General features: G+C 35.6%; 1 protein-coding gene across 5 annotated transcripts in view; it reads left to right on the top strand.

The window, feature by feature from the left end:
- The window catches only part of ZDHHC21 (zDHHC palmitoyltransferase 21), a 69447-nt gene that overhangs the window by 14732 nt on the left and 40713 nt on the right, over positions 1 to 14002 (top strand). For all 5 annotated transcript variants that reach the window (XM_040481266.1, XM_040481265.1, XM_040481262.1 and 2 more), the window contains 4 exons: positions 1122 to 1319; positions 2602 to 2700; positions 9620 to 9731; positions 12566 to 12704. In XM_040481266.1, the coding sequence (XP_040337200.1) occupies positions 1166 to 1319; positions 2602 to 2700; positions 9620 to 9731; positions 12566 to 12704 (504 nt within the window). In that variant the 5' untranslated portion in view covers positions 1122 to 1165. The remainder of the gene's footprint in view (positions 1 to 1121; positions 1320 to 2601; positions 2701 to 9619; positions 9732 to 12565; positions 12705 to 14002) is intronic.

The raw sequence follows: 14002 nt of genomic DNA, 5'->3' as shown, positions 1-14002 counted from the left end.
CATATGGTATTTGTCTTTCTCTGACAAACTTAATTTCGCTTAACATAGTACACTCTAGCTCTATCCATGTCATAGCAAATGGCAAGGTTTCATTCTTTTTGATGGCTGAGTGATATTCCATTGTATATGTATGTACACCACATGTTCTTTATCTGTTCTTCAGTCGATGGACATTTTTGGGCTCCCTCCATCGTTTGGCTATTGTTGATAATGCTGCTATAAACATTGGGGTGCATGTACTCCCTTCGAATTCGTATTTTTGTATCCTTTAGGTAAATACCAAATAGTGTAATTGCTGAATCATAGGGTAGTTCTATTTTTAACTTTTTGAGGAACCTCCATACTGTTCCCCAGAGTGTCTGCACCAGTTTGCGTTCCCACCAGTGGTGCAAGATGGTTCCCCTTTCTCCACATCCTTGCCAGCAATTTAAACAGGAGTCTTCTTGAGTTGATAGTAAGAAGATTAGTTGGGCTTCGTTCCATGAATTTAAATATTTTTGGCAATTTGTAATTCCTTTTCGCTTTTCATTAAAATTTTTTAAAATGATTTTTTAAGCGTTATATTGTGACTTAAACTAAATTGCACAAATCTTAAGTGTACAGTCCCGTGAATTTTTACATGTGTATGTACCCTTGAAGCACCACCTAGGTCAAGATACAGAACATTACTAGCCCCTCAAAGTTTCCCTTATGTCCTTTTCTAGTTAGTAAACACCCTTCCCACTACAAGATGACCACTATTTTGACTTGTGTGAGCATCTGTTAGTGTTACGATTAAAAGTTCTAAAAAATCTGGCACATATCTTTTGACCTGTGTCTCATTTGTCTTGGGTTAACCTATGGAATTACGGGGTTCGGGACAGACTTGTGTTTAACTTCAGAAGGTATTGCCAGTTTACGCTCCTATGATAGCAGTTCATGGTGGGAGCCAGAATTAAATTATGTGAAACTTATGATGAAACTTGAATGTCCTGAAAGTTCTGTTTTCCAGTGTGTTTCATTTTGTCAAAAATATGCAAAGAAAACTCCACATCATTTTATAGTTGCCAGGAATGTAGTTTTGTTTTAGTTAAATAATTTTTTCTATATAAGTAATTTTTTTCTTTCTTACCTCTCCTTAGGGTCGTCTTCCTTGTGGGTTGGCAGGCAGTTGTAGGACTGCAAAATGGGTCTCCGGATTCACTTTGTTGTTGACCCACATGGTTGGTGCTGCATGGGTTTGATTGTCTTTGTCTGGTTATACAATATTGTCTTAATTCCCAAAATTGTCCTCTTTCCTCACTATGAAGAAGGACATATTCCAGGCATATTAATAATAAGTAAGTTTCTGATCTTTATTTCTTTATATTATTAAAGAATTTTCTCATTGTGAATGTATTTGGAGTATAGTGCCACTATGATAACCTTTCTTTTAGTATTGGTATTATTCATGTTATTTACTAAATTATGGAAGTTTTAAAAAGACTGGCTTTTCTCTATTTTGCAGGGTTAGATAAATGTGGTCATCTCCATATCTAACTCTGCAAAACATATGAAGGTCATTTTGTTTAAAATGAAACTGACACATTACTGCTATTTTGTGTGTGTCTGTGTATTTTTAATGTGTTTCTATTATGTACTTATTTCAAATGTGGAAGGAGTTTTCAGAATGAAGATGGTGTATATTACAGAAATGAGAATTTCATGATGCAAAAATTATTACGATGTTGTTTATGATAACGCTTTGAACTTCTGGATAATGATTTTCTGCTGTAGTTCATTTAATGCTGGCTTGCTTATGATGAAAAGAATAAGATTGAAAATGATATATTTTACATGTACGTGGATGGCATTTACAGTTACCTTGTACATTATGTCATTTCGACCTCACAAGTGCTGTGGGTAACACGCTGTCTGTGGTACAAGGGATAAAACCGATCGGTACCATGCAGTCAGCCCTGAGGTTGGCTCAGACCAAGTTTCCTATTACAGGTGCATTGCCTTCTCTTCACAGCCCCGCCCCCACCTCTGCCAAATGCCTATTTTTTATTCATTTAAAAGGCAGAATTATAATGAATGGATCTATTTTTCCTTACTGCTATTTTTCTAGTTACTCTTAAAAACTCAAAATTTCTAGATTCTTTATTTTCACATTATGTAAATATTTTAAGATCTATTGAAAGGAGCAATCGAATGTCACTAACTCAAGGTAATTTTGAAGCTAGCCAGTTGGAGGCATGAAAAAGTTTAATTGTAGGATAGGTTTTAAAATGCTGCTTTGATTCTGTCACATATAGTACATGTAGTAATTAAAAGGGAACCCATTCATTTATGCCATTATTGACAAGGAATTTGTTAATAAAAAAATCTGATTTATAACAAGTTTGTCAGTTATTATGCAAAATAATATTTAAAGATAATACGTTTGAGAAAGTCCTTGTGGCAGTATTATTTGATGAATGAAATGAAATGGATCATTTAACTTTTCCATTTTAGTTTTTGAAAACTATCCTGATGGCATTAATGAAAATACACATTTAAACTTTAAATATGCTTCTTGATAAAATGTTTTGAAGAATAAATGCCTCATTTACTTACTTAACTTTCTTATTTATTTCAAAGTATTCTATGGCATTGCCATATTCTGTCTGGTTGCTTTAGTGAGGGCCTCAATAACTGACCCAGGAAGACTCCCTGAGAACCCTAAGATTCCACATGGAGGTACGATACTCTTCAGATTTATCAATTTGACTGTACCTGCATTATTATTATCTTTGTGAATGCATTTTATAGCCTCTAGCATGTACTAATTACATATGTCATCTACGAGCTCTCAAGTCTTTTCTCAACTGTCTCCATACTAGATTTTTTCTTTATAGTTGCAGATGTCAGCTGACTCCTGTATCCCCCACTCCCTGACTCTTCTGTGTAGTTTACTTGTTTGCTTGTTTTTCTCGCCTCCCACACTACATCTGTATAGCCTGTGTGAGGGTGTAGATTTGTTATTTCGTTTTCTTCCTCGGTTCGGTGCTGTATCCTTAGTGCCCGTCTCTGTCATTTGGTAGATGCTGGGTAAACACTGGTTGAGTGATACATAATTACCTGATGTATTTTTATTTCATAAAGGAATCTTTTTGATCGTGTCCCTCGCTTCGTGCATGATATTATAAATAGAATATTGCTTAGAGTCAATATTTGTGGTTTCATGATACTATTGCCTGTGTTTTTCCAAGTTCGAACAATTCAGTGAAAAATTTGACAGATTTTATTCTAGTGTCAGTTGAAGGTAATTTAGGATCAGTTTAATGCATGATAACCGTTCGAACCACAAAAATGAATTGAAAATGTGTTGCTTGTTTTATTGCGTGCTACGGATAGTGACCCTTGCTTACCTTCTTTCCTCAGTTTCACTCTTTGGTCATTTGCCATATGAGCTTTGAGAACTCTCTGTACTTTCTTCTAATGAGAAATGTATAGGACTTTGTTCTACATTAGAGAGCCAGAATACTTTTTCTAGTACTTCAGTGATTTCCAAACTTGCTGCACATTAGAATCCGCAGGGGAGATTTTAAAAATTTCAATGTCCTGATCGCCTATGTTAATTTAATCAGAATGTCTGGAGGTGGGAACCAGGTATCAATATTTTTCAAAGATCCCAGGTGATTGCAGTGTGTCAAAAATTGGGGAACGTATTAATTCCTTCTGAAATTAGATTAGTGACAAGTCACTTAAAGAATCTTCCTTAAGTCCCTGGTTGTTGTTTTTTGCTGCCCGTCATTTAGGGACATACTTGGCTTTGCAAGTTTGATGATTAAATGGGAATGATATGACACTGACGTTTACATAGCTGTGAGAGTTTTTGAGAACTGTGTCAAATATTTTGTTTCTATTAACTTATAGAAACAGTGTCACCATCACGTTGGTCTGTGGGCACACATGCACACGTGCACGTGTGTTTGCGGGGGGAGGGTGACAGTCTGCAGTTTGTACAGAACCTCTTTTCTCAACCAGCCCAAACCGAAGGTTCTCTAACATCTTGATAAATGTGTTGCCTACTTCAACTCTAAAACCCACTGTTTCCAGAAAATTAGAGAAGCAGGTTTTTCCTAACCCATGACCCATTTCCTAGGAAATCTTTATTTGCAGTGGTCACTCATACGCTTGCATGTATCAGATACTGCAAATCAGAGAAAGGGGCCAAAAAGGAACTTGAAAATCTCATATCCACAGACAGCAGCCACTACTCAGCTACAGTGAAATTGTCACGTAGGCCCAGTATTCTTAGATCTTAGAATTTTTAAAGAGAAAACAGAGAATCTCGGTTTTTAAGAGAAATTTCAGGGTTTGAAGACAATTGACAGCTAATTAAAAATTAAAAATTAAAAAAACACTGGTTTTAAAACAATGCTAAACAAACTATGTGAAACCACCGGGTTACCTTTAGCTGACAGGCTCCAGTGATGGAGGACTGCGTGGCATCCTGCTGCTGTTTGGATGTCTGCATCCTATCTGGTCACGGTTGACGTGTGGCCTGTTTTTCTTCCCTGAGTTCCGAAGACTTATCTTTTGCCCAGTTGAAAAAAATACATTCGTCATATTTCAGTGTTTCCAGAGTCTTTTCCTGTCTCCTCTCATCTGATCCTTGTGGCAATTTTATGAGGGAGGTAGACCGAATAATCAAGAGTGTAGACTATCACACAGCAGGTTGTTAAAGACCTACCGTGACATCCCAACACTTGTCTCCATCATCTTGTTTACCGTGTATCTATAGAGAGATTAATAATTTAGCCCTTTATTCACCTTGGCTTTGATTCTGGGAAAAATTGAGGTTGTCATGTGCTTTGTGGTGATTTCCTGATTATTTTGTAAATCTGGTTTTAACTTAGTAAAAAATACAGAATTTTAACAGTGAAAAAATAATATAGCATGACCAGAGGGTTGGGGCCATAAAAAGTGACATTTACTCATCGCTGTTTTAAGGTTGAGCAGTTTTATATAAATGGTTTCTTTAGGAAAGGAAGTGTAAGCCCCAGAACTTTTACAGTTTTAACCATGTTTTAATTGAATTACTCCAAAATATTTTACATCCCTTTCTGTTTTTTTTTTTTTTTAAGTAGAATGAATTTAGTGTCAGTGTAACCCTCCAAATATAGGAGGCAGTTTGAATATAAGAGAATGTTGCATTATCTCTGCAAAGATTTCTCAGAATTTGGTTCTTTTAAACTTTTTGGTGTGTAGATGAAATAGTCAAATGAAATCATTGTCAATTTCTATTACTTAAATTAATCACATGCATGTTTGAAATATATAAACATTGCTTTATATTACTTTCAGGTTTTATGAAATGATTTTATTCAATCTTTTTAAAAAAACCGCTTTATTGAGTATGATTCACATGCCATGTGATTCACCCATTTAAAGTGTACAATTTAGTGGTTTTAATATGTCCACAGAGTTGTGCAACCATTACTAAACCAATTTTATGTATGCATGTAAGTAAATAAGTAAGTAAGGTCTATGCCCAATGTGGGGCTTGAACTCATAACCCAAACATCAACAGTTGCATGCTCTTCTGACTGAACCAACCAGGTGCCCCACCACAATCAATTTTAGAACATTTTCTTCTAAAAAAAAAAAACCTTTTTTTTTTTAACGTTTTTTTTATTTTTGAGAGACAGAGACAGAGAATGAGCAGGGGAGGTAAAGAGAGAGAAGGAGACAGAATCTGAAGCAGGCTCCAGGCTCTGAGCTGTCAGCACAGAGCCCGATGCGGGGCTTGAACTCACAAACCCCAAGATCACGACCTGAGCTGAAGTCAGATGTTTAACCAAATGAGCCACCCAGTCACCCCTCAAACGTTTTGATCGTCAAGTTCTTATCTTACATGTTTGACTTCAGTGTTTTTGTCGTTAGTAGAGCCACTTTGAGTAGAGCCGCCCTGTTACAGAGCAAAATCCTCTAAGTTTTACAAACTGTAGCACATTTAAAGTTTGTGTGATAATGTCCCTTGACATTTTACCCTGAGCTATAGGGATGCACATGCTATTAATGCTCAGGGTTATGAATTCACTTGTAGTTTTGCTCCCCTCTCATTTCTTCTATTGCTTTTTGAAGGAGCTCTGCAAGACACTTCCTGTCATTTATTTTCTACTTTGGCAAGTGATTGTGTCAGGGAACCTCTGTGAAGAGCCAAATGTTGCATTGATTTTGGTAGTCTCAAGTTGTATTTTTCTCCCTAAAACATTACTTTGTGGTTTGAAATGCATATTAGGCTCTCTCAATGACTGTAAGTCTTTTAAAAGGCTTAAATAGGAGGTTATTCCTCTCTCTGAGGGATAATTAAAACACCAAAAAAAAAAAAAAAACCCTTCCTTTGTATTTATTCATGCATTTACAGCATTAAGGGGATCCCTGATAAACTGAGGGTTGCTGGAGGGGAGATGGGTGGGGGGATGGGCTAAATGGGTGGTGGGCATTAAGGAGGACACTTGTTGGGATGAGCACTGGGTGTTGTATGTAAGTGAGGAGTCACTATATTCTACCCCTAAAACCAATACTACACTGTATGTTAACTAACTTGAACTTAAGTAAATAACAAAAAATAATAAACGGACATACACGCGCGCACACACACACACACACACACACACACACACACACACACACGAGGATCCATGCAAAACAATGTGATAATGTTCACTTAGGTTACTTAGGTTTACTCATTTTCTTTAATTTGTTTTATGTTTTGATTTTTCTCTCCTTAAAAAAGTCACTTTCAATTTTTTTTCCTTTAAGAAAAAAATCAGTTTTCAATTTTTCTGTAACTACCATAAATTAGCAACTGGATTCTCTCTCCTATAGGCTTTTTTTTAAATTAAAAATTTTTATTTTCATCACTTACAAATTGTATTTTGCCTTCTGATTCTTTCCCATAGGCTTTTATTTTATATTAGATGGCTAGTGCAAAAGTCTTCAGACCTTAGAATATATCAGTCTCCAAGGTCACATTTGAACATGAATAAACCTTAAGGAAGGGGAGAAGATCAAGAAATGGTTTATAGATATGTAGGATAGGTTAAGGTGGATAGATTTTTTTTTTCCCTTGCTATACAAGGCCTAAACCTAGATGATACTTTAATTACATTTCTAGATATTTAAAGTAGTGTGTTTTTTTCCTTTGTTCCCCTCACACATAGGTGTGTATATGTGTGAAAATGAGTTTTTCAAAGATATTTCTCACTTTAGATACTTGTATAGTTTCTGAAATTTAACCAATTTAGCTCAACTCTTTAAGCAAATTTATGATCCAGACCATACATTGGCAAACTCTTCTTTACTGTAAAGGGCCAGATAGTAAATATTTTGAGCTTTATAGACCATACAGCCCCTTAGCTCTGCTACTGTAGCCCAAAAGCTGCTATAGATAATGTGTCAACGAATGGGCTTAGCTGTGTTCAAATAAAACTTTATGTATGGACACTGGAATTCAAATATCATGTGTTTTACATTTCACAAATTCTTCTTGTTCTTTTCAATCACTGAAAATTGTAAAAACCGTTCTTAGCTCATGATTTGCCTGTGGACTATAGCTTGCCAACCGGTGGTCTGGACTCTAGAATTACAGGCTTTCTCTGACTATAGCCAAATGCTGTCTTCTTTTCTGAGGTTACAACATTTCAATTATGAAAGAATTTTACTAGTGTAAAGTATCAGATGCTGAAATGACCAATAATGAATACGCCATATTTATATTTTAAGGCACTGGTTTAAGACATAATGTTTTTATGTTGTCTTTTAATGAAAATCGGCTCATCAGGGAGGGTCTACTTTCTGACTCTAATCTTTGCAATATGTGATTTCAGGGTTTTTTAATATTAGGATGTTTGGCTGTTTCAGCGGCTAAGTGGGAAAAGAGAGATCTGCTTGTGATATTATATAAATTAGTTTTCATTTCACTCACAAAGAATACTAGTGTATCTAAATTAAACTTTAGTGCTGCTCTCTCACATCAGTTTTCGTTAAAATAAGAACTGTAAGTAAGAAGTGAAAAGATTTTCTTTTAAAATGAAATTTTTGATACAAAAGATACTTTCTCAACTTCAATGTTATTGGAACAATTAATTTGTTACTATTATTATTGATTTCTTCTGTAGCAGAAGTTTTCATAATACTTCACTATATAAAATTCTTGTATATTGATTTTACTCTTGTCATTAAACTAAAATAATGAAATTAAAATAGGATATCTTTTTAGAAAATTGAATACTACCTGGTATTATCTTCTTTTACTCATATTTAAAATGTTTTGTTTTTAAACATTTAAACTTTATACTTGAGCAGGTATTTAGTCATATGTGTGCTCGTCATACTTTGCATATACTGATAATTCATTCTGAATATTTGGAGTCAGGTTAATTTTACTATGCCCAGGCTTTTAACAAGGTTAGAGTGTAGTATAAACATAGGGTTGTAAAAAAATGAACCTAAGTGTTAAAAAAGGTTTAAGAATTCTGTAAAATTCCCTTTTAACAAATATTAAATAGATACATTCTGTGTCATAAAGCATTTGTGTTGGTAGATGACTTTCCTATAGTTCTTATAGATCTCATTAGAAAGACATATGCTGAAAACAAATGACTTTTCTCTTTATTTCTGTAAGCCTAATGTTTTTAGTACAAAACTTAAATGTGTGCTCTTTAATTACAACTTAAAAGAAATTGCTACTTGATTGTAGGAAAGAGTTTTGTAAAGAACTCCCTTATTTCCATTAAATAGTAATTATCTTATAATCTTCTTTACTTCTGAAGTCATTCTAATACCTCCAACCCTCTCCTATAAACACTCCCAAATGAATTTATTGATATTAAAGTATAGAAAGTTTGGGAGGTGGGAATGCTATCTCTGTTTTTCTAATGAGTTAATAGGATTACTTTTGATTTCTTAGTCTATGAAACCAGGATTCAGCATTATTTCTTTTTTAGTTAATAAAATTTCTAGAAATAAATTTGTTTACATAAAATTCTGTTTAACTATAATGATTTGCTGGGGTGCCTGGGTGGCTTAGTCGGTTAAGCGTTCGACCTCAGCTTAGGTCATGATCGCGCGGTTCGTGAGTTTGAGCCCCGTGTTGGGCTCTGCGCTGACAGCTCAGAGGCTGGAGCCTGCTTGGGATTCTGTCTCTCCCTCTCTCTCTGCCCCTCCCCTGCTTGCTGTCTCTCTCTCAAAAATAAACATTAAGAAAAATAAATGAAATATAATAACCGGTTATACTTTAGGGTTTTGTCATTAAATTTTACTGATAGCAGTTTATCCGAAACCCAGATGCGTTACTTTCTATCATTTAGTTTGACTACTAATAGTGTCTTATTATTATAGTGTTTAAAATTAGAAGTGTACAGAATAAGACTTTAATAGAGTAGAACAGCAATATTTATGTCAAACTCTCTTACAGTGAAGATGTAGAAGAAGAATATTTTCTTGGATCTATCTTCCTATCTATCTATCTATCTATCTATCTATCTATCTATCTATGAAAGAGAGAGAGAGGGAGGACTTCCTATAAAGTCTTCTAAACTATTGTTGCTAAATTTCAGCAGTACTCTTTTGCCTTTAGTAAATGGATTTTAATTTCCTTCTCTAGAACGGGAGTTCTGGGAATTATGTAACAAATGTAATTTGATGAGACCAAAGCGATCCCATCACTGTAGCCGCTGCGGGCACTGCGTGAGGAGAATGGATCATCACTGTCCGTGGTAAGAAATGGATAATTTACTTTTAGGAATAAAAAAGAAAGAAACAGTGAAAAATAAATCTTAGGACTTAGCATATTTAAACAAAAGTTATATTAAAGTTATGCAGTTAAACAAAAGTTATTAAAGTTATGCAGTTTTAAAAAAAACCCTTTAGTGAGGATAATAAGGATACCTTTTTCTATCAGGTTCTATCAACTCTCAAAGTCATTTTTGCACATTTTGCACATTTTGCTCATTACACGCATGCTGGATATGTACAAGTGGTAGTTCACTGCTTCTGCTGAACTGCCAACATTTTTGGTCAATAGGGGGCTCTCTTGTAATATTTTAAAAAACGGTTCAGTTGAGAACTAGCGTCTTGAAAACAAATGCTGTGAGAATTCTGCATTGTATCTCATTTCAAAGCTGTCACAAAAATCTGTGAGCAAGATATTGTATTTAATTCTGTTTTCCTAGCATGGGATCTCTGTATAAATATTTAAACTAGTATAGCGTAGCACTTTGTAAATATATCTAAATACATATATATTTATGTTTGTACACTCATACATGCATATATACAAAGTTAACTGCACAATGGGCTTTTGAAATTTATAACTGCATTTATCTATAGTTGACTTAAGGGTGGAGTTTAGCTTTGACAATGCTGATCAATTTAGAGTTCCCCATATTTTTTGATAACTTACTTTGATAGCATCATTTAAGGTTGGTTACCAAGCTTTTAGTGAAAATTTGATTTTTACTATAAATCTATTATTTAAATAGAAAGTATTTCCTGAGATTAGGAAAAAAATAAAAGCATTTTTTAAAAAAGCATTTTAGATAGAAGCACTTGGTTACTATATAAAAAGGCTTAAAATTGTCTGATTCCATTAACGGCATAGTGTAGTATATTAATATATAGTTGATGTTTAAAAAATATGCTTTGAATTTCAACAGATTAATTCTCAAGTGAATTTCTAAACCTCAGTGATCTGTTTACAACTATAATAGTAATAGACTAAAAAGAAAAGGCTAGGTAAAACATGTATTATTGGGTAAGTGGTAATCACACTGAAAAACTCAACTGCATACCCTTTTTTAGAGTACTGTTTCTGATTGACTAATTAAATATGTAATGAATGTTCAAATTACAGTTGGATACCGGTCCTTCCTTTGAAAGGAATGCATTATTTTAAGCTTTAAAATAATCAACCAGGAGATGTTTTGGTCCTGTAGAGATTAGCGATATTCCTTATTTTAAGGAATAAAGATTAACTTGGTGACAAAAAAAATGTGCTATTAACCTAAATTTTGAGATTGGGGTGAGCTGTCTGTCTGTCGGTTTCTTCTGTGGTTTTCGTCAGCTTCTCAGAGTCCTGGTGGGAAGAAGAGTGGAAGTAGAAAGAGTTGGAGGTAGGAAAGGAGGGTAGACCAGTGGCCTTAAAAAGACTGAGGGACTTTCCTGATTGAATTCCTTATTAGAGCATTGCTGAGATAGTCAGAGGGTAAGGGCAGTGGACAGTGTAAATTGGAAGCAAAGAGAATTTTTGAGATTTTCAGAAACTGCATTATCGTAACTGCCTAAGAGCTTTAGATTTGGAGGTCAGTTCTCAGGTCACCTTGAGATTTTCTGTTTCAGGCTCTGATTACTCTTTCTGAATAGCTTGTTACTGAAAGGACTCTTAACATATAGACTGAGTACCTTAGTGTTTCTTAAAGCTCTCCGGTTAAGAAGAATGCCATCATCATAGCAGTTATGTCTTAAATTTGGGCAGGACGAGGAGAATGGGGTGAGCAGAAGTCATGGAAGCAACAGCTGGTGAAGAGTGTGTTTGAGATCACACACGAGCACGCTTCCCGCTTGCGAAAGAAAGCCCTGCTTGCGAGTAGCAAAACCCAGGCATTCTCGTGTTTACAAAGCCTGAGATCTTAAGTTTAGGAAATGCTTCTGCAGGTTTTCCATTTCATTCTATGTCTGATTTTAAAAAGTAGTTTCAATGATACACCTTTAAAACAACAATTTGTTAGGAACTGAACCTGTTGTATCTCCCCCCCCTCCCCCCCAAACAATGGCAGTATAATGCTGTAGTGAAATGAAAACATTTGTAAAAGTAAATTATAGTTCTGGGCTAGGGTTTTCTGCTGGAATTGTAAAATATTTTGAAAATTGGTGTATGATAAGTAAATTTGGAACAATAAAATATTGAGTTTGCATTAGCCTTGAAAATGTTAGGATGATGACGTTAATTATTTTTCCTGGTTATGGTTCACTATTGTCCTGGTGGAAGTGTAGCTCTGAGAATTTGTAAATACTTTTGGATATGTGTTTATTTCCAGCAACTAAGGGTGGATTTTAAAAGTAAGAAAAATTGCGAATGCTTAGCAGTAACGTCAAAGCGGCAGGTTTTAAGTTCTTTTGCTTCCAATCGTTCGAATTGCTCTCCACAGCTGGAATGCTGGAATGGGAGAGCGATATATAGAAGGCTCTTGTTTTCTTGGCTACTGTCTCTTCCTCTGGCAAGTGTCTTAACTCCTTTGTTCCTGCTCCCCTATCAGTGAAACGGGGAGACTGCCATCTGCTCTTCCTGCCACACTGGGTGGTTGTGACTTGAAGGCAGATCATCTCCACGGACTTCCTTTTTGTCAAGTAGAAAGTGCTTTACAAATGTGAGGAGGCATATTTGTAGTGTAGCTTTTCCTATGCACGGTTTGCTTTTAGGTTTAGGTGATGTTAGCATATCTCCGGGAAGTCAAGCATAATATGAAGTTGTTTGTGTTTATTTTTACCAGCCCCAAGATTAACATTTTATTAAAGTTGAAAATATTGTTTCTGTTTTCATTTTTTTCTTCAGGATTAACAATTGTGTTGGTGAAGATAATCATTGGCTTTTTCTGCAGTTGTGTTTCTACACAGAACTTCTTACTTCCTACGCACTGATGTTTTCTTTCTGCCACTATTATTACTTTCTTCCACTAAAAAAGCGTAACTTGGTAAGAAATGTTCATGTTCACTGATGTTAGAACAGCTGTAGCATACAGTTATTAACATGTGGTTCCTTTAAGTGCAGAGGATTGGAAACAAAAAACAACAAAAATATACTCCAAACTTGGTGAATTTGAGAATGTATTGGGGTTGAGAAAGTAGACTCTAATCTGACATTCCCTTTTAACCAAATCCATTTATGATTATTTATTAGTGTTGAGTGACTCTTTAAAAAGCAACATACAAGGTCTTTCAATATGTATGTTTTGGTTTAAGAATATCTACGATAATGAGGGAGAAAGTGAAAAATGTTAACTTCTCATTTCTTTTCAGGAATAAAAACAGACTTCAATTTTTTTTTTTTTCAACGTTTATTTATTTTTGGGAGAGAGGGAGACAGAGCATGAACGGGGGAGGGGCAGAGAGAGAGGGAGACACAGAATCGGAAACAGGCTCCAGGCTCTGAGCCATCAGCCCAGAGCCTGACGCGGGGCTCGAACTCCCGGACCGCGAGATCGTGACCTGGCTGAAGTCGGATGCTTAACCGACTGCGCCACCCAGGCGCCCCCAGACTTCAATTTTTTAAAATTTCTCAAGGGAATGTTAAGTTTTTGAGAAAAAGGACCTTTTTTCCCTTTGACTTTAAACAATTATGATGAGAATTTGCAAGGTTCTTTAAAAAGTTATTGTCGTATATACCATCGGAAGGAGTGCTTTTCCCACTGTATACAGGAATAACAATAGATCTTAGTAAGACTTGCCCCAAATAGTGCTAGTAGGGGTGGTTGGCAGCAACAAGTTTTAAGTACTTGACCAAGTACCAACACCATGCAGTGGGCATGTTGTTCCAATTCTCACTTTAATGCACAAAACAACCACGTGAGGTGGGTACAGTGTCCCCCAGTTTTGTAGATGAGCAAACAAACTAATAGAGATTAATTAAGTAGTTACTGAAGGCACAAAGCTAGTAAGTGAGTATTCAGCTGGTTTTAGTTGTAGAACTGGGATTTGAATCTGATCTTGTGTTTTTGAATCTTCCCCTCTGTGTTTTGTGTATACGGTTGGTATTGAAGCCTGATCTTGTGCATAATTTGGACTTGGATTGTGTTTTGAAATTGTGTGTGTGTGTGTGTGTGTGTGAGAGAGAGGGAGAGATACACACACACACACACACACACACACACACACACACACACAGACGAGACCGAGAAAGAGGCAGGCAGGTAGACAACACGGAACGACAGCATGCACAAGGGTGTGGGTGCATGTGCACACGTGAGGAAGGAAGGTAGGGTAGAAGAAAGAG

This window comes from Herpailurus yagouaroundi, unplaced genomic scaffold (genome assembly GCF_014898765.1).
Source record: "Herpailurus yagouaroundi ecotype Mexico unplaced genomic scaffold, PumYag 160, whole genome shotgun sequence".
NCBI lineage: Eukaryota > Metazoa > Chordata > Mammalia > Carnivora > Felidae > Herpailurus > Herpailurus yagouaroundi.
Note: the sequence above shows the minus strand (reverse complement) of the source record. Positions and strands in the feature narration are given on the sequence as shown.